General features: G+C 44.0%; 2 protein-coding genes across 5 annotated transcripts in view; one reads left to right on the top strand and one right to left on the bottom strand.

Moving 5' to 3' along the window:
• The window catches only part of fgf18a (fibroblast growth factor 18a), a 97,644-nt gene that overhangs the window by 38,321 nt on the left and 35,826 nt on the right, over positions 1 to 23,497 (top strand). The gene's annotated exons all lie outside the window — the stretch shown is intronic.
• Positions 7,911 to 14,911, bottom strand: LOC115568599 (protocadherin beta-15). 4 transcript variants are annotated; one of them, XM_030396046.1, is made up of 5 exons: positions 12,228 to 14,911; positions 12,006 to 12,137; positions 9,409 to 9,467; positions 9,131 to 9,258; positions 7,911 to 8,850 (listed from the first exon to the last, which is right to left on the bottom strand). In XM_030396046.1, the coding sequence occupies exons 1-5, from the start codon at positions 14,544 to 14,546 to the stop codon at positions 8,501 to 8,503; spliced, it is 2,988 nt and encodes a 995-aa protein (XP_030251906.1). In that variant the 5' UTR covers positions 14,547 to 14,911; the 3' UTR covers positions 7,911 to 8,500. The 4 variants fall into 4 exon arrangements, with proteins under 4 accessions (XP_030251906.1, XP_030251907.1, XP_030251904.1 ...); XM_030396047.1 differs by having other exon boundaries at positions 12,024 to 12,137; XM_030396044.1 differs by having other exon boundaries at positions 12,006 to 14,911.

The following is a 23,497-nucleotide window of genomic DNA, read 5'->3' as shown; positions in this document are numbered from 1 at the left end:
TACAGTGTTTAGCTACTGTAGAATCAGCTTTGTTGACCAACAACTAGACAAAATACGGTTTCACTGGACAAAAATGTTCAGTGTTCCCTCAGAAAGAGCTTCTGTTTAATCTGTTCCCTGTCAGACAAAATGCAGTGAGCATCATCATCACAAGTTATTTTAACCAAGTTAACTATATTTGTTTGTATTTTGGCAAATAGTGACTAGATTTGTGTGACAAAACCCCAGTCAGCAATCACCTGACATGAGAGATAAGAATATCAGAAAACTTAAACCTCTACAGGTAGGTCTCTGTGGGAAGAATATTTATAATATTTATAATATTATAATTCTCCTGGATAACATCCTGTGTTTGTGTCAGCCCAGGGCTGCTGACAGAGACAGCAGTGTGAAACTAACTTCCTGATGAGCTATGCATCCAAGGATGAGTTGCATGCAACTGGTTAAATGGTGCCTTTTTTCTTAGTCAGTATGTTGAAATGTGTTCAGAATTAGGTTGGCCGAAAAACACACTTGACTAAATGTATTTCATATGTATGACAGAGGTTTGTTGTCATTTAGGAATGATTGTGCACTGCATTTTATTATTTTGCCATGGGTTGTGTAATGTGCTGCTATATTTCTGCAGTATAAGCTATTTGAAGCATTTATTTTTCAAACTTAACTTTAAGCTGTAGTCTGTAACTGTTCTTTTGTTATATTTGCTAAAACTGTCATTATGATCTGACAGTAGAATAAGATACAGGTCATCTGAGGAAAGATCCACTGTCTGTGGGTCCACCCAGTGGCTGTAATTTGATTTGCAAGAATCCACCTCTTAATCCACCTCTTCCTGATCCACACAACTAATCAGAGCCAAGGGGAGTGTCTGAGAAGTGTCAATCATTCTAGTGCAGAAGCTGCTGGCAGACCCCCTCCCTCGCACAGCGCGTACTGGGCAATGTCCCTCCCCCGCGCAGGCGCAGTGCCTGCTCTTACCTGGTCAGATATGTTCAAGCTCAAGCCCAAACTGTAAACAATGGCAGAGAAGTAACTGAGCAAAAAACTGTCCCACCATTGCCTACATCAAAGAGAAGAAATAGGAAGACTGCTGAAGAAAAGCAGAGTCAAAACAAAGAATTGGACCGAGCCAGGGAGAAAACTAGGATAAATATTGGAGCATCATTTCAGAGGTGGAGGGAGCTGCGGGATTTGTAAGGACTCAAGAGGACGCAGAGTTAGCGGCTTTTCTGCTGGACAAGTAAGGACCCCTGCTTGATATATGTTTATTTCTATTATTCAAGCACAGGGCTAAGATAGCGGTGGTTACAGTAATACTCGCTATAGTGCATGTCGCTGATGTTGCAGTCGAGCTATGTAGCTTGTTGGTAAATCTGTTAGCTTGTATGCTAACTCCAGTGTTTAGCTTTGTCTTTATGGCTACTGGTTAGCAAAAGTGTCTTTCAAGTGACTGGGCAGTTATAACGTCAGTTTGTGTTCAGAATGCTCTGAAGTGGTTGAATTGGTTTAGAGAAAAAACGTTACTCATGTTTCAGAAAGGCAGCATGGCGAAAATGTTGCACTGGGTAATAATTACCTGGTAACTCCGTCTGCCATGATGTGATGAATATTGTTTGTTACTCGGTTTACTACAGTGATCGGCACGAGGCACTCGTCATTGTAATTTAGTTGTATTGATCAGAAATACAACAATCAGGGCTTATGTTGTTGTTGGTACTTTGAATGTGACATCTTGGTTATCTGGCGTTAGCTGTTACCATGGTTACAAGGCTGCTCGTGCAGGGCAGGCTCCTCTGTGGGGAAGGGCTCTGAAGGCAGGGCTGTAGGAAGAAGGAGGGAGCTGGGGGCTGTGCTTATCCAAATACTCTGGCTAAGTTCAGTTTTTTTCTCAGAACTCCAGACTGCAGCTTTAATATTGAAAATGCTTAAAGCAGGCTATTCATAAGGGTTTTTCCCTTAAACACACAAACCTCTCAGCAACTACTCCAACAACAGTGGTCCCACACATATTTCTTTTTAATGTAAAGGATGGTGATTTTGTCAGTGTATTATGTTAAAGAAAACTAAAAGGAAAACCGAGAGTCGAATGTAATCCAATAACATTACACACCGCACTTAATCAATACCTGTTTGACACATCTTAAAAAAATGTAATGTTGTGTTTTCCAATTCCTCTGTATGAAATTACAGCCCAATTTATTTTATGTAGCCACAAATTCAAAGATATTCCTTCCCTAAATGCCTTGCAGGCTGGAGAAATAGTAGTTAGCCGGACATAACTCTTAATGTAAGAGAAATGAAAATAACCAGTCAACCTTTATAAATCATACAGGTGTTTTCTATTATTACTTTAAGCTAGTGGTTGTGATGTGGGTGATTGTATGATCAGGTCTCTACCTAGACCTCAAAGACAGTCAGTCAATCACTACAATAAATGTAGGCGATGTACTTTTTTCTTATCCTTCATAGATATGTTGAAACAATATGTTAAATATGTTGAAACACTTGGTTGGTTAGGGGTTAGGAAAAGATCATGTTACCACAGACATGTCTGTCGAATTACCAATGTCTCGTCAAAAAAATGTCCACTTTTGTTGCCAATAACACGGCTGGAAAATGGCTTCTCATTAAAAATATCCAGTATTTTCTGACTTAAAAATGTGTAAACAATACCTAGAACAGTGGTCTCTCATTTGGCAACTATCTCGCCTAGCTGTCATGCCACCACCATCCATCCTCTCCTCCCCCTGACATGAAAGACAGCCCGTATACAGTATATGTTACCTGAACATGACATGACATGCATTGTTAAAATGTTAAGATATGAAATGTATGGCTTTAGTGTATCTGTGGTTTGTGGAAAAGTACAAGGCCTACATGTTATTGTTGGACTAGGAGATGCTGAGCAATGCATCTGTGTTTTGTACATGATGGGAAAACATACTGATTGCTCTGTCATTATTTTTTCAATTTTACAAGCTGGATGCTCCTGTGTAATCATGCTTAAAAATAAGAAATAATACAATGATTTAGTTGAAAACTTAAATATCTTTTTCTATTTGCATTCCACAACCTCAATCCCTTGCTTGGTGTTACTGTGTGTGAAAACCACGAGGGAAATACATTATAAATATATTGCATTTTAAGTCGCTATTTAACAATGAGTTTGTTCCTCTCACTTCGGATTTTCTCTCCTGCTGATGCACATTAGCAAAAGGAAATTAAAAGTTGGCTAATGGTCACTGACCAATTAAGTGGAGTAGAAGTATAAAGAGTAATTACCTTAAGACTGTGCTTAACTACAATAAATATACTCAGTTACTTTCTACAAATGTCTGTATGGCCTCTTAACCTCTTGTTAGCCAGCAGTGGAGGGGTTCTCTGTGGTTCTGACTGCATGATTCATTTATAGAGACCCAGAGACCTCTTTATTATTCACTTTATGTAACCACAGGCAAGAGATGAGGGCAATAATATCTGCATTAAGCAATCTCACAAAAAGAACAATATAAAGTACAGTACGAGTACATATTATCATCATGTTAAGGTGGCTGTGGGTCATCCAGTAATTGGAAGGGCACTTGTTTAAATCGCTGGCTTCCCCGGCTGCATGTCGAAGTATCCTTGAGCAAGATACTGAACCCCAAATTGTATGGCAGGCTCTAGCATCAGTGTATAAATGTGTATGTGAATGTGTGAATGTGACAAGTGTTGTAAAGGTCAGTAGATTGGAAAACTCACATACCATCCATTAGCATCAAAACATGCTTAAAGTACAAACTCAAAATGCAGTACTCAGTACTCAAAATGCAGACTGGCATATTTCAGCATAACATGGATTATATCAATGGATTATAATTATTTAAGTTTTTAATAATGGTAATATATTTATTGTTAAAGCTGGTAAAGGTGGTTGAAGTAGTTCATAACGGCCTCTGCTTGTGAATGCCCTCTCAGCGATCAATAGTTTAATCTTTATGTACAATATTGCATCAAATTTTGGTTATTGATTGTATTTTGGATTTTATTAAACTAAGTCTGCAGAGTAACTTATAAGTTGTCAAATAAATGTAGTGGAGTAAAAAGTACAACTTTTGCCTCTGAATTGTAGTGGGGTACAAATATAAAGTAGCAGAATATGGTAATACTCTAAATGGACTCAGTTACGTTCCACCAGTGATAATAATATCAAATCTCATCCAGTTATTATTGTTGCAGGCAGATAGGCTGTTTCTGTGCTGTAGTGATTAGTTGTCGATTGATTGGAGGTGATTAGCCACCAGAACCAACTTCTCTGTCAGACTGTCAATGTTATGGTTTTTATTGTGGACAATGTTATATGTGCCATGCTCACTCAAAGGCCCATTACTCTATATGTAAAGAATTTACTGGATGGCATTGTTAAGTCACATCTTGACAGTAAGCAAGTTGTAGAGTTCTTTCTGCATTGTTAATGTGTGTTTTTACGTATTTACCTCCCGTACAGATGACTAACACACATGCTTAATATGGGCTTGTTTTGTTATCCTGAGGAGAGGACCATCCTACATACACCTATCCTTGATATCCTACTGTTCACCCTTCATTTTTAATGTCTCATTTGTGCATAAAGGACTCCTATACTATTCTACTTTTTCATTATACTCAACTTCATTTTTTCTTTTACAAAAGCTCTGAATGGTGTAGCAAGCAATACAAGTAAGACATCGTATTCTTTGATGATAATCTTGAAAGGAAATACTTGTACATATTTTGCACTTGTTGCAGCCAGTTCCACGCTATCCATATTAGACACAACACTAGTCATTTGTCTGAGCCTGATCCTCAAATTTTCTTTTAAACTAATAAACAGCAATATGCTATTTCATAGGTAGACAAACTGATATTTTTCTAGGCAAAGTAAGGAACTGAACAAAGTAAGACTTGCCTGTTTCCAGTTGTCAAAGATGTAAATGACTGCAGTGTTATTTCCTCCTTAGCCTGATGTCTGTCAAATTCAACTGATTGAGAACATTGGATTATCGCTCCAAATATATGGCAGGATAATATAGTGCGTTTAAAGCGGTTAATCAAGTCACCAGAATCAAATTAATGACCACAAAAAAAACCTCTTCAACTACATCCCAAGATGTGTTATCCTTCTGTCTCACTTAAAGCAATAAAGCATCAGACTTTGCAGTGGGTCAGTTATAAATCATGTGTTACTCTTACACTAACTGTTAGCCGACAGAACCTGGGACATTGGTTCTGATGTTTTTATGGCAACAGAACACAAATATTTAGCACAACAGACTGCATTCATACATAACATTTGACTTTCTGTGTGCATTTAAGGTAAAACTGTCAAATAATGTCTACATGTAAGTTCTATTTACATATATATAATAGTAAAATCAGAAACAGACCTTTAATTTCATGAGTAACAGCCAATACTACAGTTGTTAAGCTGTTGTTTGTGTGTATCTGTCTAAACAAAAGGAAGAAAGAGAGAGGAGAACATCCTCTGCCCCTCCCACTTGCACTCTCTGTTTTTTTTTTCTTCCCCTAAATGAATTCAATCAGGCTCCTTTCTTTGTCTGACACTATTTTGGATTACGTCATTGTGACCTCCCAGCCCCACACTGACTGGGTAGAAAACACTCTTCCAACATCAGACTGTTTGTCTGGTGTGCAGTGATTCTTACTCAATGATGCCCTCTGGTGGAGAAACCAGTGCCAATGTCAGTGTTAGAAAATGGTGCATGATTTTCATAGGCACATTGACTGTGACTGGGTATGAGTCATACATGATTTTAATTTCCTCCAGTATCTGACTGCCCCACACTGTTTGAATGTGGTCAATAACTTCAATTATAGTTGTGTATAATTTCTCATGCTGGCATGCAGACGGCTCACAGGCATTGATTCTTGTGGCACTCCAGATGACAAGAGTATGTATTCTTTAATAAGCCTGAGCCCAAGAAGAAGTGGAATGTAACTAAGTACACTTTCTTAAGTAATTCACTTAAGAACAAATTTGTGTTACCTCACTTGAGTATTTCCATTTAAGGCTACTAAATACTTCTGCTGCGCCTCATTTCAGAGATTTGATAAAACTTTTTGAAAGCTATAATCACTAGTTACTTGCATATTAAAATAAAACACACAGGAAATAGTCAAAAAGTAGTCAAAATTAGCTCTACCATGATCAGCCACAACATTTAAATGTTTCCTGCGCATCAATGCATCAGTTATCCACTAATATGTATTACTGTATAACACTCAACCGGGCCGTTTTTCTAAATGATGAGCACTTTTATGTTTAATGTACATTTTGCAGCTATAATTTTAGTAGTTAAAACAGCTTTTAAAAACTTTGTTTTATATTTCTTGTTAATTGCTCTTAAATTCACATTTTTTATTGCATTTGTTGTTTTTGTTTTATTTCACTATTTCGCTACCACCATGTAACTTGCTATATAAATAGAGTTTATTATCATCATTATTATTATTATCATTATTATTATTATTATTATTATTGTTATTGTTATTACTTTTACCTACCTTGAATTAAAAAAAAACAACTGTTAGTTTTTAATATTGTTGAACTAAAGATAAACATGGGTCTTTACTGGAGTGGGAAGGCAAAGATGAAAATAAAAGATCAGAATCAAATTTAAAAACATGTGGGTTATTAAGATAATATGGTTGTTTGTGTGGTGACTGCCTCCAAAACATTAAATCTAACACACTGCACCAGTTTTCATTTAGCCGTGTTAGACGCGCCCTCTTGTGGACGATTGGGGACATTGCAGCTGGCTGTAAAAGAACCTCTGGTTAAAAACAATTTCAGCACCGTGGTCACGGACAGCTCCCAGTGGAAATGACCAACACGGCTGAATGATGTGAAGTGACACGAGGTGCCCTGTGCATCACGTTACTGTAACGGAACAGACCGGGAGATCTTATACCCTTAATGACCATAATGTCACCGATCACAACTTTGTCATTTCAAAACAATTTCACCAACTACGATATTTTGTGTGAGCCTGACTGGTTTGCTCTCCACGTCTCGACATATACACGATGCTTCTGAATACGTTTTGTTTGATGATTCCAAAACAACTGTAGTTACTTTATACTCAAAGTAGTTCCTGTAGCAGAGAGTGAGGACAGTCCTACACCTCTATAATGAGAACATAGCTCCAATCCTCTCTCATCTGAAAGTAAGCCAAGCTGACCTAAAAACGCCTGCCCCTTCAGCCGTCCCCATGGATCACCTCACCGCAGAGAAGGTTAGCCTGCTCCCCCCCTCCTCCCTGCTCTCTACGGACACCCGTTTCCTTATTAACGGAATTATTTTCAATCTGAGCCGCACGACGACCTAATTACCCTGTTCATTTCTGGGCAGTGGCCAGCTCTCATCTGTTGATGGCAGGAACTAATTCCCTGAGAAGTAAGACGTAAAAGGGCACAGAGAGAGAAGTCGCAGGGCCCCCGAGCTCCCATCCAGGTGTGGCATTTGGAGCTGAGCCCCCCTCCTGCTCCCCTGACGCTTGTTTTCGTGTTCGTGGTCTTAATTAAAGTGATATTTCGAGAGAGGAGGTTCTGTTTGTTCACTTAATGAACCCCACTATCCTCTGCGGGCAAATGGATATGCAAGCACTCCAATTAGCATATGTTAGCATTTTACTATGTTTATTCCTCACCGTGAAAACAGCTTACCAAGGCGAAAAGCTTTTTCACCCTTGTAGGAGTAGCTGTGGAACTTTTTCACCCCAAAAAATAATTGACTCGAGCTAATTAAACACAGAAAACTCACATCTAAATGCTCTGTGCGTGTTGATCGACCGAAACCTGTGTTCAGCCTCGGGTTTGATGAATCACAGCAGGGGCCACGCATGCGCCGTTTAAGTAACATGAGAAAAGACTATATGAAAAAAATACTTTATTTTTCATAAATGTATACAGTACATGTGTGGGGACAGTCCCCCCCGGCTTTACAGTTATCTGCATCACGTTGCAGCTTGCATATACATCATCATACTATTGGTCATATTCACACAAGCTCTGTTAGCAAACAAGCATAGAAAAAGAAAAAAAACACTTTTCATAGAAAGAAAAATATAAATTCATAAGGATGTGCAAAATTAGTGTCCACTAATGCTTTTTGAAAACATTTTTGGATGTAATTGCTGCTCCAGTTTGATTGTCTAAATAATAATAATGTTAATAATAATAATAATAATAATAATAATAATAATAATAATAATAGGCAGACACATACACTGGCCATGTTACAGTGGCTTGTCACATAAATAGCCATCAGACTTATTTTTTTCTTTCAGCATTTTAGCCAAAACTGATTCATTATTTCTTTTAGTGAACTCTGCATCCTCTTCAGACCACTTATAAATCACGTGTCCATTATTATACTGTATGTGTTGAATGGTCTCTCCTTCTGATTTCATATGAGAATATCCATCATTTTCAATCACCCATTCAGAGAGTCAGTAATAGGTCAGTCATTGTACAGGTCGTTATTTATCATTGCAGCCTCCCCCTGGGGGGACATCTGAAGACGGCGCTTCTTGCCAAAGGTGGAGAAGGAATTGTGGACGTCCAGCTCGCTGCTGCGCTGCGACGCGGGCCTCAAGGTGCAGAAGCCCGACGGTGTCCCGGGGATGTACACGTTGTGGTGGTAGTCGGGTGGTGGGTGTGGATGAGGGTGTGGATGAGGGTGAGAGTGTGGGTGAGGGTGAGGGTGAGGGTGCGGGGGGATTGATGGCTGCTGCTGTTGGGGAGGAGGCGTGCAGCGAGGAGTCCAGGGGCGAGAGGGGACTCCACTGGTTGAAGGAGACATCTTATAGTCTGTAGTGTGACATAGACAAGGAGATTATTGCTGCAGCGCTCTTTTCATTTCAATAACACTTTTATAGTTAAGTACTTTGGAATCTGGACAGTAAACAACAACATGTACAACAAAAGATATCCCTTATTTTGTCAGTGGTAGTGGAGGTCAGAGTATAACAACAAACCACATTTCCAAGTGAACAACAAAGGACATCTCATTTTATAAGTGTGCTGTTGAAGTCGGGTGCATATAACATACTGTACATACAAACCAAACCCAAAATATTTTGGCTGTTACCTTTCATGCCTCTCATGTGAGTCCCCCAGGTCCAGTACTGTCCAGGTGCCATGGAGGTGACGTAGTTTTCCGGGTCTGCGTGCATGGCCTTACGCATGAGGGTGCCGTCCATGTTGATAGAGTTATAACTGTGAACGAGATACAAGTTTGTGCCTTAATTATAGGTAAATTAAATATCTATATATATTTTAACCGGAGTGGTTTTTTATACAGGCTCTATACAGTTTGTTACTTGTGCCTTATATTAGGTTGTCAAGGTCAAAGGGCAAAAGTGTTACCTTTTGATGGAGGAGTTCTGATTCTTTGTGAGGGTCCAGTCTGTGTTCGGCTGCTTCAGCTGCAGGGAAAAGGGCAGAAAAACCAGAGAGTTAATCTAAATGTTATTATAAAAATGACACACTCCACATGTTCCGGCACACAAGTGTGGCAGTGAGATGTCACCGCACGGATCTACTTCGAAAGTGGATTTGACATCAGACTTGTCTGCTCACGCTCTCTCCTTGAGTCAGCAGAGGTCAGTGATAACTGACATGAGCAGCAGTCTATCTTTGTGTTCGTCCTGAAATGGAGACAGGACTCTTTTCTTCCTCGTGGATCTCGGCTGCCGCCCCGTGGACGTTTGGCGGAACAGACGCGTCGAGAGCGGAGGTGCTGGTTGCCTTCAGCTACCACTCGCCTGTCACTTAGTTTTGCTTTTATCCTCTGTGGTGCCGCGGGAGGGGTGAGAGTGGGTGAGTGGGTGGGGGGGCCCCCGAGTGATATTTATTCCGGGTCTGCGTCTCATAGTATGGATTCCACGCTCTATTAATTCACTTAAAGTTGTTAACAAGGAGAATGCGACGTTGGCGTATTATTAGAATCTGTATTCAAAATACACTCCTCGCCAGCTACGCACAAAACCAATTAGAACCCCACCGGGATGAAACGAAACATGATTTTAATCTTCAAAGGAAAGCGTGCCAGGGAGGAAATTAAGAAAATTACACACGTCATTGTTTTGTGGATTTTATGCATCATTTTACATTAATATTTGCCTGATGCTCCTCGAGCAAGGTTTTTAATTAAAAGTCTCGCAGAGAGCCTTGGAAAAGTTTGCGGTCCTTGCAGCTGTATATAAGCCGAGGCGGCTCAACACGCGAGGCACGCAGCGCCCTGCCATACACGTGCACGCACCTGTCCTGCGCGTCTGACACGGTTGGATGTGTGTTTAATCTCCCTCTTCACCTTCAATTCATCAACTTGAGCGGAGGCCCGTGTACTCGCTTTGTGCAACGCTCGCGCACTTTCGCTGCGATTTGCCTTTGAGATTGTAACGTGTCACCGACGACCTCACGACGACTCACGTGGGCGCGCTGAGGGACGTCCGCCGGGTGAATTAGGGGAACCAATTAACGACGGGAAGGACACTCTCTCCTGAAGGAGCATGGCTGCGGGCGGAACAATCACCGTGACCTCGAAATCCCTCTCGTGGCCAGAGGTGTGTGTGCCAGTGACCGCGCTGACATTTCTCAGTCCGCCTGGTGGAGTCCGGTATCATGACTCTGAGTCTTTGTCCCTCTGCGCGTTTCTACGAAGGCGACAATGAGCAGTACGCACATGTTTACGCTCTGCTGCCCCGTCTGTTAGAATTAGAAAACACTGGTGTAGACACCCTGCCTCCGTAAATTCCCTTTCTCCTTGTCTCCTTCCTCCCCCCTCCTCCCATTACACCCCTCCTCTCCCCAATCCCTCGCTCGACAAAGATGAAGCCACATCTCCCTCTCTCTCTCTCTCCCTTTCTCTCTCTCTGTCTCTCTCTCGCTCTCTGTCTCTCTCTCTCCCAACGCATTCAGAGGACAACGCCGGGCCCGATCTACAGGCGGCCCACGTCTCAGTCCAGCCATGTCCTTGCACCCCCCCCCTTCTCCTTGCCCCCTCCCCTCTCCATGTCCTCCCCTGTCTCCCCAAAATCGGCCATTTGCCATTTTTCATCAATAATGGGCAGCCCCCCCTCGCGAATAGGCCACATTGTGTGTAGTATAATGGCTCGGCCTGCGCCCGTGCCCTTGAGGCATAGTTAGTGAGGTTATCTGTCCTACATTGTTAGTTTGAGAACAAGAAGGCGTGTCGTAAACCCCCGACTGATCGAAGACGAATTGTCTGAACTCAAGGCCGACGGATTCAAACAATTCACCTTGCCCGTCACGTGTATAACCTTGGCTTTTTGTTCAGACTCAGGTGGGTGCGCCGGATGCAGGTGTGTGTCCCCTCATCGCAGGAGAAGTGTGTGACAACCACAGTGGATGATGTAGACGTTAATCTTTCAGGCCACAGACCGAAAATTAAATCCATGAATTATTGTGTCAAGCTTCTTCAACCTGCGTTTCTTTTGTCGTGAAGGCACCCGGAAATGTTACCAAGACTGAAAAGAGGAGTCAACTTGAGCCACATCTCCTCTCCCTCTCACACAGTAATTGATATCTCACTTCATTCCATACAGATGATAAGACACGGTATGCGCACAGAATATGCTCCTCGCAGGATGGGATTTTACACTTTCATTAACATGTCAATTAAAATCTAATCTCACATCGTCTCATTTCATTTCCCCGGTGCCAAACATTACCATAGGCTGCGCAATTAGGATAAATTATTTCCATAATTAGAAAAACATTCGAGACAACATGCTGTGTAACGCACAAGAGGGAGAGGAGAAGAGGGAGATTGTGGCTTTGCTCAGTTTTTGCTGCAAATTGACTTTAAATCTGTCTGGCATGCGTAATTTGACCTTCATGGGAGAATGTCACAGTCTAGATTCTCGATCAGATAGGGAGTCTGAGCTGGGTTTTGGAGGTGACAGTGAGTGAAATGAACAACACGAGCTCTGGCACCTTACACTCTGATTTCTCTGTACCTCGTTGGGAGTAGTTGCTCCGTTGTTCACAGATGCGCTCCGGCTCTGCGCGTTCCACGAGTTTTCTGCGCTCTTCGCCTCGTTGTTCCTCGGTGTGCTGCCCGGGCTGCACGGCTTCAGAAACATAAAGTCACTTTTGGCTGATTCAGGAGTCAGGCACACTTTATAACAATATGACTGTGAGAGACTGCTGCTTCCATTCACCTCCATGCAGTTCGTGGGCACTTTGGCGGCGGACGAGATCTGCAGGTTGATGTTGGATTTTTTGAACACCTCCGGGGGCGGCTCGGGCTGAAAGCCCCCGCAACAGCAGCAGGCGAACGGGGGGAGGTTGTACCCGCTGATGGTCTCCCTGTCCTTGTAGCACTTGACCGCAGCCAGCACGATAATTGCCACCAGGAATATTAAAGATATGGTGCTCAGTGACACGATCAAATAGAGAGCGAGGTTGGAGGGGGGCTGTGGGCTGAGAGTGAGATCTCCGAAATCTGACAGCGACTCGGGCACGCTGTCTACCACTGTGAGGACAATGGAGACGGTGGCGGAGAGCGGCGGCTGCCCGTTGTCCTTGACTAATATGACCAGTCTTTGCCTTGTTGCGTCTTTTTCCACCAGCCGGCGAATAGTCCGGATCTCTCCCGTGTACAGAGCCACGCTGAACAGCCCGGGGTCTGTAGCCTGCAACACCTGATAGGACAGCCGGGAGTTCTGCCCCGCGTCCGCGTCTAACGCTGTTATCTTGGTAACCAGATACCCAGCGTCTACTGACCGCGGAACCACCTCAGTGGCCACCGTGCCGTTTTTAGGCAGCGGGGACACAATAACAGGTGCGTTGTCGTTCTGGTCCAAGACAAAGACGTTGACCGTGACATTACTGGCGAGAGGGGGGAAACCGGCGTCTTGCGCTTGAACCAGAATCTGAAAGTTTCTAAGTTGCTCATAATCAAAGGAGCGCAGTGCGTAGATATTGCCGTTGTCAGAGTTGATTGAGACATAAGTGGACACGGGCATGCCCTGAATCTGACCCTCGAGAATAGAATAAGACAGATAGGCGTTCTGGTTAGAATCGGGGTCGAACGCAGTTACAGAGCAAATGGAAGCGCCGGGGGCATTATTCTCGGTCACATACACTGTGTATGAAGGTTGAGAGAAGCGCGGGGGGTTGTCATTAATGTCAGACACTTGGACGAGGATGGTTTTCCTGGTGGAGAGCGAAGGAGAGCCCAGGTCTCTGGCTGTGAGGGTGATGTTGTACTCAGACACCGTCTCCCTGTCCAGGAACTCGCTTGTCACCAGAGTGTAATAGTTTTTAAAAGATGAGTGGAGCTGAAAGGGGACGTTGCTCGGGATCTGGCAGTCGACGTTCCCGTTCTCTCCCGCGTCCCGGTCCATGACGCTGATAACAGCTATCACCGTGCCCGGTGGCGCGTCTTCCTGCACAGGAGTGGACACTGATGTGAGGATGACTTCGGGTGCGTTGTCATTCACATCCAGGATGTCCACAAGCACTTTGCTGTGTACTGCCACGGCGGAGGGTCCCCGGTCCTTCGCCTGCACATACAGCTCGTACACACTGGCTTTCTCATAGTCCACGACGCCCTTCACTCGGATTTCACCGGTGTACGGGTCCACATTGAACAGTTCGCGCACCTTTAGGGGTGCGTGCCCGCTAAACGCGTATGTCACCTCCCCGTTGGAGCCCTCGTCCAGGTCTGTGGCGTTCAGCTTCAGCACCAGCGTCCCCCTCGGCGCGTTCTCCACCAGGCTCGCCCGGTAAACTGAGCGGTCAAACACGGGCACGTTATCGTTCGCGTCTAACACCGTGATAGTTATCAGCGCCGTCCCGGAGCGTTCCGGTGACCCCCCGTCAAAGGCAGTCAGAATCATTTCGTGCTTTTTCTGCTGCTCCCGGTCCAGTGGGGTGTCCAACACGAGCTCAGCAAACTTGCTTCCATCGTTGCGCGTCTGGATATTCAGTATGAAGTGCTCGTTTGCGCTCAGCTGGTAGGAGCGCAGGGAGTTGGAGCCCACGTCCTGGTCCTGTGCGCTCTCTAACGGGAAACAGGAGCCGGGCGCAGCCGACTCTGTGATGTCAAGATTAAACTCGCTCCACGGGAAACTGGGGGAGTTATCGTTCACATCTAAAATCTCCACTTCCACTCTGTACAGTTCTAGAGGGTTTTCAATCACCACTTGTAAGTGTAAAAAGCAGCCCGGGCTCCGTTCACACAGCTCCTCTCTGTCTATTTTCTCGTTGACGAAGAGGATGCCATTCTCCAAGTTCACTTCTAAATACTGCTTCTTTGCGCCGGAGACGATACGAAACCGACGGGCTGACAGCTTGGCCACATCCAAGCCCAGGTCTTCGGCGATGTTGCCCACAAAAGCTCCGTGCTCCAGCTCCTCGGGGATGGAGTACCGAATTTGCGCAAGAACCAGGTCCACTACACACGCACACAGAAGCAGACATATAACCAGCCCAGTCACCGGCACCCAGCTGCCTCTGGAGAGTCTGTGATCCATCTCAGCGGCGTGCGTAAAAATCTCCTCACCTAGACATCTTGCGCCACATAAAGCCACTCAGCTGCGGAGTGCAAAAAAAAAAAAAGTGCAAACAAAAGCAGAGTGCGTCCCAAATAGAAAAATAAAAATACAAACCAAAAAAATCTTCACTTGTAAGTTTGTAACATCTAGACGTGTGGGTAACTTTACTGGAGAGTTAAGCTGAGGGGAGAGGACAGTGAAAGCACCTCTCTCCCTCTCTGTTGTGCTCCACGCGCAACACCGGTGATGTGTGAACGGGGGAGGCTCACGCTTTGATTTTACAGTGTATTAGACAGTCGGAGGAACTGGTGGGTAGGCGCGTGTGTGTGGGTTGTGTGTGTGTGTGTGTGTGTGTGTGTGTGTGTGTGTGTGTGTTAGAAAGATAGAGAGAGAGGGAGAGAGGAAGAGAGAGAGAGAAAGAGTGGGGGTGGACGCAGCTCCTCGCAGCTCCGTATTGGAGGACGCCGACGCGAAGTGCGACTCTAATTACTGTAGACGCTTAACCCTTTCACATCCTCGTGTCTGTTCCTCTGACCCATTAAAGAGACGAGAAGGCGTAAGTTTGACACCAGACGTCAGAGCCAGATTTGGATTAGGGGACAAATTGTGTTGTGGGTGTCGTTTTCTAGGCTGCCTTGGACAGATGAGGATGGACAAGGATTTGTCATGGTGACCACAGTGCCCTCCAGGCCCAGGATGGCAGCGGCATTATTTTACATTGATCTATTATAACCTCATTATAGCTTCAACACAGAGTAAACTATTCATCAGGGGTTCCGCTTTTTTTTTTTACAAGAAAATAGACACACACTGGCCTGAGCACTCATTCGCTTCGCCTCAAATGGGCCAGTGGCCCCTGCCAGTATGGGCTCCTGGGATTTTTAATGCCTTTTAATGAGACCTCTTTGAAGATGAATGCCCAGAAAAAAAAACAGTCCCATTCATTAATCATCAGACACGAAATTGGGTTTTTACAAAAAGAATCTTTGATGGGTCAGTATTTTCAATTTTAATCAGTATTTAAATGAGCGGTGGCAACATCTCGGAGCTTAAAATGATTACAGTGACAGTCACGTGCGAGCGGTACACTCGTACAAATGCGCATTACACGACTTTAATTCACTTAAGTTGGCCCGAACATGTATCAACACAATCAACATAAAAGCACCGTCATAAAGCCTCAGTCATATTCATCTCTAATCAGGTATTATAGTTTGGATTATCCCAAAGGTGATGTGTTCACAGTTCGCAGATGACACGAGGAAAAGCTGAGGGGATGTTTTTTTTTTCGAGGACTGAACTCTGTGGATGAACCGCTGCCGCTAAGCACCGCACTTGTTATAGGACAAAGAGGACAACTCTGGCCTCTTTAGAGTGCGGCACATGTTCGTTCAGATCTAATCTTTTTCCTGTTAATCCTGGTCAGTTAGACAACCACTGAACCACAGAGAGGGGGAGAGAGGGAGAGAGGGAAGGAGAGAAACTAAAGGATGCCTTTGTGAATACGGGTTCGTCTCCACACGGACACGAGTGGCATCCTAATGTAAAACGGTGGCTGGAAATCTGAAAGTCTCTTCTTGGGACTGACGACACAGCCTTGGCCCCCCCGGGCAGCTTTAAAAGAAGAGGGAAAAACAAGAGAGATGGAGATGAGAGAGGGAAGAACCAGACGCACATTTTTCTATTTCCTAGGGGAAGTTTCCCCCCCCCCCCCTTTTTACACTAGACGCTACATTTTGTGTTAAACTGCCCCCGAAACCTGAGGACTGCATCCTCTGTCGAAAATAGTATTGATGGCTGCTGGTCCTCTGTGAGAATGAGCAGGGAAACCGAGCTGCGTCGATGTCTGATGATGTTGTGATCTTTTCACTTGAGAGAAAACAAACGGGGCTGATGGGAATACTTCAACTTTTTGAGAAAGTGGTTGTTTGTGACATTTTCTCTTTTTAAGCCAACGCAGAGAATAATAAGTTTAGGCGTCAGAGGGGATGAAGTGGAGTGTAATATCTGTATGATTCATGTCCAGGGTGGATAACAAAGGTCATGACTCGTGTCTGAATGAACACCGCTGCGCTAAAGTGCTCAGTGCGGAATTAAAATGTTACACAATAAGTATCATTTATACTATTCTTCATAAGCACAAGAATGGTCCCAGACGTATCTGTCCAACAAGCAGCCCCCGAAATGCAACACCCTCCCCTTTTCAGGAAAAAAAAAAAAAAAAAACTAAAATCCGCAGGTTTAAATAAGCAGAAAACACAATCTGCTTGCAGACTTAACCTCAAGCAGATGGTTAAGCTTCTCCAGAAATGATTACATTTCTGGAAAAGGAAAAAAAAAAAAAATCACCACCACCAGTTCCATTGCTTTCCCCTTCTTTTTAATTAACGGAGTGAAGGATTAGTGTGCAGCTATCCGGGATCAACCGTTCTCCGACGGAAGAATACAAATGTTTTGTGATAAATAATCCCAAAGCACTCCGGCCGGCGGTCCCTCGGTGCCTGTTACATTAACATGCATTACACGGAGCATTAAGCCGGTCTCATCCGCCCCTATCGCCTCGCTCACCCCATTGTCCGACAGAAAGACAGCCATTACTTTCTCTGAACTACCGCTCAACAACCACCTGACCGTGACCCGGCGCTCCAGCCCACAGTGAGGTGAGGGACACGGGGTGAGAAGGTGGCGGCGGGGTGAGGGGGGGGGGGGGAATTAACTAAAGTTAAAGACTAATGGCTTGAAACTTTTCATTTATTCTTTTCTTGCTTAAAGATAAAGAAGTGTAGGTTTAATTTCCCCAAGTGGTTTCAGCTGAGCAGGTACAGGCGACACTTCATTTGACCCACAGTGGGCGCAGGGGACGCCAGCTGATTCACTTCATTTCATCTGTGATCTGGTGGCGCCATCTACTGGCTGCTGTCCAGGCTGTTTTTTGTTGTTTTTTTTAGCATAGAATAGTATAAAAAGAAAACAATGATCTCGAAATAACATCAGATAGAGCATTTTGCTGTAATGTTTATAGTATTTATTCAACTTTGTTTGGGTATGTGTGTGTTTGGGTATTTGTTCAGAGAATCAGGAGGAGTGTTTGTGTGTGTGTATTTGTTTTGTTTTTATATTTTGTCTATATTTGTGGTAAGAACCCCTAAAAAAAACACACGGCTCACCTGAAGGGATTCATCACTCAAATGAAATATTGGTCCAACAGTATTTCGCTTTAAAACAACATCACTACCTGTCATAAGCACATAAAACACTAAATGCAGCCACACGCTGCCCTTCTTAACCTTGACTCTTGACATGATGGGTTGTCCCTGCTCCACCCTGACTAAAGGCACTGAGGGACTCATCATGACCGGCCTATTTAACCATCACAGTTCAAGTCACCCGAGCGATCATTTGTCTTTTTAAGCATAAGGGCAGGTCATAGTAATAACTTCACTCACCAGGCACCAGGTCATGAATCTGAACCTCCAGGAGGAATAAGTGTTGTCAGGGAAACCAGAGTGTTTCAGCCTGCAGTCTACATCAAGCTCATTTGGAAAGATATTACAGACATATACAATCCGATATACAGTGCACTTTAAACAGCAGGATATGCACACATAAAACAAGAATGTGTGCATAGAATATTTTAGTTTTAGACCAAAAAAATAAACAAAGTGAGGATGAGGATGTGACGAATAGTCTGCATAAATGTATGTGAACGGACCACTGAAGGCCTGTCCTCCCTCACTATGCTTCTCACTCACTCAATAAATCAAATTACATAAAACGCAGTTAAAGCTCGTCAATAAAGATATCCCGAAGCATCAATCAGGATCTGTCAATTAAGTTCCCGTACTTGTCACTCTGTTCCCATCAGAGGCCATTATTTATAGGCTGTAGTATTTTTGGTCTCTTTTCTATCTGTGATCTTAGTGCGCCATCTACCGGATATTAATCTGAACAGCAGCTTCTGTTGCCAAATAAGCGGTGAACACCGTTAATATTCTTTAATCTGAATGTTTTTGTTTTAAGATTAGTTTTTAAATCGTTTGAAATTAGATAAAAAGAACTTGAGATCCAGCTCTAAAACGTTATGTTATTTTCGGATGTGTGTGTATTATGCAGTCTTAAGCACGTTGTTTGTTATTACACTTATTTGGTTAATTTAATCAGATTTGTGGCTTTTATTCTGTTTTTATAGTTAACATCTGGCGGGGGTGATTTCTTTCCCCTGACAAATAACAAAGATAAATAAATTACATTAAATTCCGAGTCGGTGTTGGTAACCTCGCCCACTTCAGGTGAAATAATTGATATGCCTTATTAAATATTAGTGCTACCAAGGGGCATAGTGGTTGGCTTCTAGCAGTGTATTATTATTATTATTAATGGGCTAATTAGTTGTTGTGCAACTTGTGTTGCGAGGCTGCATGAGCCCTCTTAGAGTAAATTCGGAATCTTATTCTGCAGAGACATAATACATAACATGATGAATATAATACATTAAAGTAGCATGTATGTGAAATATAAAATATCAGTTCTGATTATTGATGTAGCCTATGCGCTTGAAGTGAATAAATAAAGATAAAAGAAACTGTTATCGTTTTTGGACAGGCCACCTTATATGTGACAGGACATGATAGTGTTTTTTGACTTTCCCCCACCTTACAGACTGAGCTACCTCACTTTAAAGCAGTTTGATTCAATTGATAGGGAGCAGCTAAGGTCACCTTATTAAAGGCATTGTAAGATACTGATCTGTCTAACAGCGGCTTCTACTGGAGACAAACCGGTAAATCTGAGCCGCTGAGCAACACGTCTGTGAGAGGGACCACAGTGAGATGTCATTTCTGTGAAGGATACATCTCAGTCAGCACAGTGGCAGTGTGTTATTTATTTATTCATGGTCAGATTCGGAGTGTGTAATGCTGGAAGCAAGTCATTGGATGGTCTATGGTCCTCTGTTACAATACAATAACACGACCACTGCTGGTTATTTACTCCACCACTTTAACTTGTTGCTGTTATAACAGGGTTTGGCTTGTAGTTTTGAGATGAAATGCCTTCCGAGACGTATGAAGGGAAAAAAGGCGAAAAACATCTGTGCGTCTGGCTTGTGTGGTCTGTGGTTTCCGGGTTTCAACCTGAAACTCAGAAATGTGCTTGTGACTAACGCGTTGATTAAACACGGTTGGAAGTTTACAGAGAAATGAGGTCATGAGTGAATATTAAAAAGTAGGGCTGGTGACGCGGCTGGAGGCGGAGGGACAGGTGCGTGGCTTTCCCGTAGGTCCTGCGGGTCACGTGGTCTGTTGGTGAATCACAACTGGTGACTTCAGGCTCTGGTCTGTTTAAGTCCACTGACTGGTGATGAATTCATGTGATTGAGCGGTGATATTAATTTCTCCACAAAAATGATAATAATAATTTAAAGAACACAGAGTAAAGCTTTTAGAAAAGGCTTTTAGTTGCTGTCTTCTTTTATTTAATTTTAATTTTGTATATTCTGTATGAAGAACCCCTCTTCTAGAAAACATGCGTCACCGTGATCCTGTGTGCTGGCCAGTTTATACCTTTCGGCATTTTTCCCAACGCTAAAGGTGAAACTTGGGCGACTTCATTGTGTACCCGGATTGCTTTTCAGAATGACGTCACATTTCTAGGAAAGTCAGAGGCCTTTTATTGTGACGTTAGCACCGAAAATCCACTAGGAGGAGCTAAATACCAATAAAACAACAGGCCAGAGCACACTTTCCACCCATCTCCCTCTCCCCTCTCTCTGCCTGTCTTACTGACATACACACATGAAGTAAGGCCCATATATGATGAAGTATGTAAATAAACTGCTATGAATATATGTATGTTTATACGTGTACATCATGTGTGTATGCAGCTTGTGCGCGTGTGGGCCCCTGCGATTATTTTGATTGCTTCAGCAGATGTGACACCGAGTGTGTGCATATGTGAGCGTCTGCGTGCGGAGGTGAGATAGAGAGTCAGACGGCAGGGGGAAGTGATGAAACAACATAACACAGGGCTGTGATGAAAGAGAGTTAGAGGTGACTTCCACCTGCAATTAGCCTCACCTCATCACTCTCCACGGTCTCCAGCAATAACCTGCTGAACTCTGTCCGGTGTGTCACCACAATATCTATCAGGGGAGGCCAAACAGGAGAAAAAAGAGAGAGATGTGAGCTTGAGAGGAAAAAGGTGGGAGGTCACATGAGATATAGAGATAGGTGCAAGGCATCATGGGGGAGGAAGGCAGGTGACGGGAGATAAGAGAAGACAAAAGACAGAAAGCAGAAATGTCAGACGCACAGTAGCAAGGCCCAGCGGTGATGTGATAGGAAAGTGAAGAGCAGGGATAGGGGGAAAAGGAGAGGGAGGAAAAAAGAGAGGGAAAGAGAGAGAATAAAAGGGTTTTTTCGTCCACATGCTCCTCAGCTGTGTAAACTGAAGGTCTCTGCTGCTTCTCGGATTCCCCCGAAGAAGGGGGATATTTATAGGAGGCTGGCAGTCGCAGTGAATGGACCCTTGCTCTGTCACACCCACTAATATTATTATTATTACTTTATATGCGCAAAAATGGAAAATGTCAGCAACCTGAGAGGCCTGCAGAGACAGTGCGTGCATGCACTGTGTGTCACTCCCTGTCGGTGTGTGTGTGTGTGTGTGTGTGTGTGTGTGTGTGTGTATCCTCATGTTCGTGAGAAACCGTCTGCTGGTGAGACGCAGCGTTTAAATGAAAAACGGGGCAAAAAAAAGAAAAGAGGAGAGAAGACAGAATTAGAGAAAGAGCAGAAAAAACAGGGAGAAGTTGGCATGTATCGAGGGGTGTAACCTGATCTACTCAACTTATTAGAGCTGTCAAAGAGTGAGAGAGAAGGAGAAAAGGAAGAAAGAGAGGTGGAGCAGGGCTAGACAGACACAGACATGAGCACATATCCCAGCTCCAGATTATAAGATTCCCGCAAGTTGCAGACGTGTTGAAACAGACTACACACACACACACACACGCAGATGCGTACATGCTGACACACAGGTCCACGTCCACCTGGTAACAGATGCAAACCGAGGCACACATGCAGAAACACAAACAGTCTGATAGACATAACAGACGTGCACGCGCACGCACACATGCTGGGTAGAGAGGAAATTCCAGAGGGAACAGGTGGGAGTGGTGATAGCAATCTATCAGGATGACTTTGATCTTCCCCATGCCTCTGTCACCACTGCTGAAAATGCACCGGATTGATCAGGCCGCCCTCCAATTAATCATAATGTGCACACACACGCCAAGATGTAATAACAGCAGCAGCACACCAAAAATACTCTGCAAAGTAAAATAGTGGTTTTGACGGACTGATTGCACATCGTACACACTGGCAACAAGATGACATGCTGACTGAATGTTTTGTACCCAGTGCTTCCTTGAGTTTGGTCCAAAAGTGAAGCAGATACACAAAAAACAGTGGCATCTCATCAGTGAGAGGGAGTGATCTGAAGGGGGCAGTGTGGAGAGAGAAGCTCCAGTGACTCGAGTTTGAGCTACACCTGAAACATTACAAACAACATCATGGGAATGTTTCTGGTCCTGGTGAAACAACACAACAGATACCATCATCTTGTTTTGATACGGATCTGTGGGTAATAATTTCTCCGGATTTGTCGACAAGACGATCTGAGATTTCAGGGAAGGAAGAAAAACATGAGGAAGGAAGAGAAGATGGAGACAGAGAGGAGACGGAGACATGGCTCTGGCACAGACGCAGAGTCTACTGAGGACAGGAGTCAAAGCTCAAGTGTGTGTGTTTTTGTTTGTGTATGTGTGTGCGCATGTGAATGTGTGGGTCCTCGGGGCTGGCCTGAACATAAGGGCATATTAAACAAAATCATTCAGTACAATGTCTCATCAAAAGGCAGAAGAAAATACCCCGATGTTCCTATTATCAGCCAAGTGTGTGTGTGTGTGTGTGTGTGTGTGTGCGCGTGCGTGCGTGCGTGTGTTTGTGCATGCATCTGTGTGTGTGTGTGTGTGTGTGTGTGTGTGTGTGGGCGAGTGCCAAGCCTGAGATGAGAGTGTAGAGCCCCTGCCTTAGGGGCCACAAAGACAGTTGATTGACAAGTCACATGAACATGAATGTGCCTGTGTAACCCTCTCTGTTCTAAAATCCTCATAATCACACCACAACGTCTCCTCTTTTGTGCCTGCTCTCCTCTCCACCCATCCCTACCTCCACCTCTCCTCTTCGCGGCCCTCTTCATCCTCTACACTCATCTCCCAACCATCCCTCCCCTTCTCTATTTCCTCCAGGTCTTTTTCTTTTTTTCTTTTTTTTTACTGGGAGGCGGGCGTATATTAATGAGCCCCTCGGTAATTAGCTACTTTAAAGGCATAAAAAGTCATGAATGGAGGGCCTGCCCATGAACAGGTTTGCACATAAACACATTGGTCAGCTCGCACGGCGCTGCTGCGTGGCCAAAACATGAGCGGCAATCGAGAAAACATGCAAGGAGGAAAAAAAACTCAATCGTGACGGAAACAGTTTTCAGAAATTATTCATTTCCCTCCTTTTTTATGTTTTCCTTGTGCTGACTGTACACCCCTCCCTCTCCCCAGCCTCCCTCCTTCACTCTCACTCTTTCCTTCTTGCACATTCCTCTCCGTTTTGCATATCTCTTGCCCCCCCCCCCCCCCCCCCACCCCCCCCCCCCCCCCCCCCGCCTCCTTCCTCGCACTATACCTCACTGTTTTTAAAACAACTCTCCTTACCCCCCTCTCTCATTCTCTCTTTCTCTCTCTCTCTCTACCTCATTCCCGCCCTCCCCTCACTACCTGACATTGTGGCTCGATGCCCAATGAGTCACACCTCTGCTAAAATCATCAGAGATGGAGGGAGGGAGGGAGGGAGTAAAAGAAAGAAATCGTCAGGGAGAGA

Source organism: Sparus aurata, chromosome 18 (assembly GCF_900880675.1).
Source record: "Sparus aurata chromosome 18, fSpaAur1.1, whole genome shotgun sequence".
NCBI classification, from domain to species: domain Eukaryota; kingdom Metazoa; phylum Chordata; class Actinopteri; order Spariformes; family Sparidae; genus Sparus; species Sparus aurata.
Note: the sequence above shows the minus strand (reverse complement) of the source record. Positions and strands in the feature narration are given on the sequence as shown.

What these genes read in the sequence shown, in the direction of transcription:
- LOC115568599 (XM_030396044.1), bottom strand. Translation starts at nt 14,546, where the DNA reads ATGGATCACAGACTCTCCAGAGGCAGCTGGGTGCCGGTGACTGGGCTG. An exon ending in AGGTACAGAGAAATCAGAGT is followed by an intron (nt 9,468 to 12,005) that starts GTAAGGTGCCAG and finishes TTTTCCCTGCAG; the next exon opens with CTGAAGCAGCCGAACACAGA. An exon ending in CAGAACTCCTCCATCAAAAG is followed by an intron (nt 9,259 to 9,408) that starts GTAACACTTTTG and finishes TCTCGTTCACAG; the next exon opens with TTATAACTCTATCAACATGG.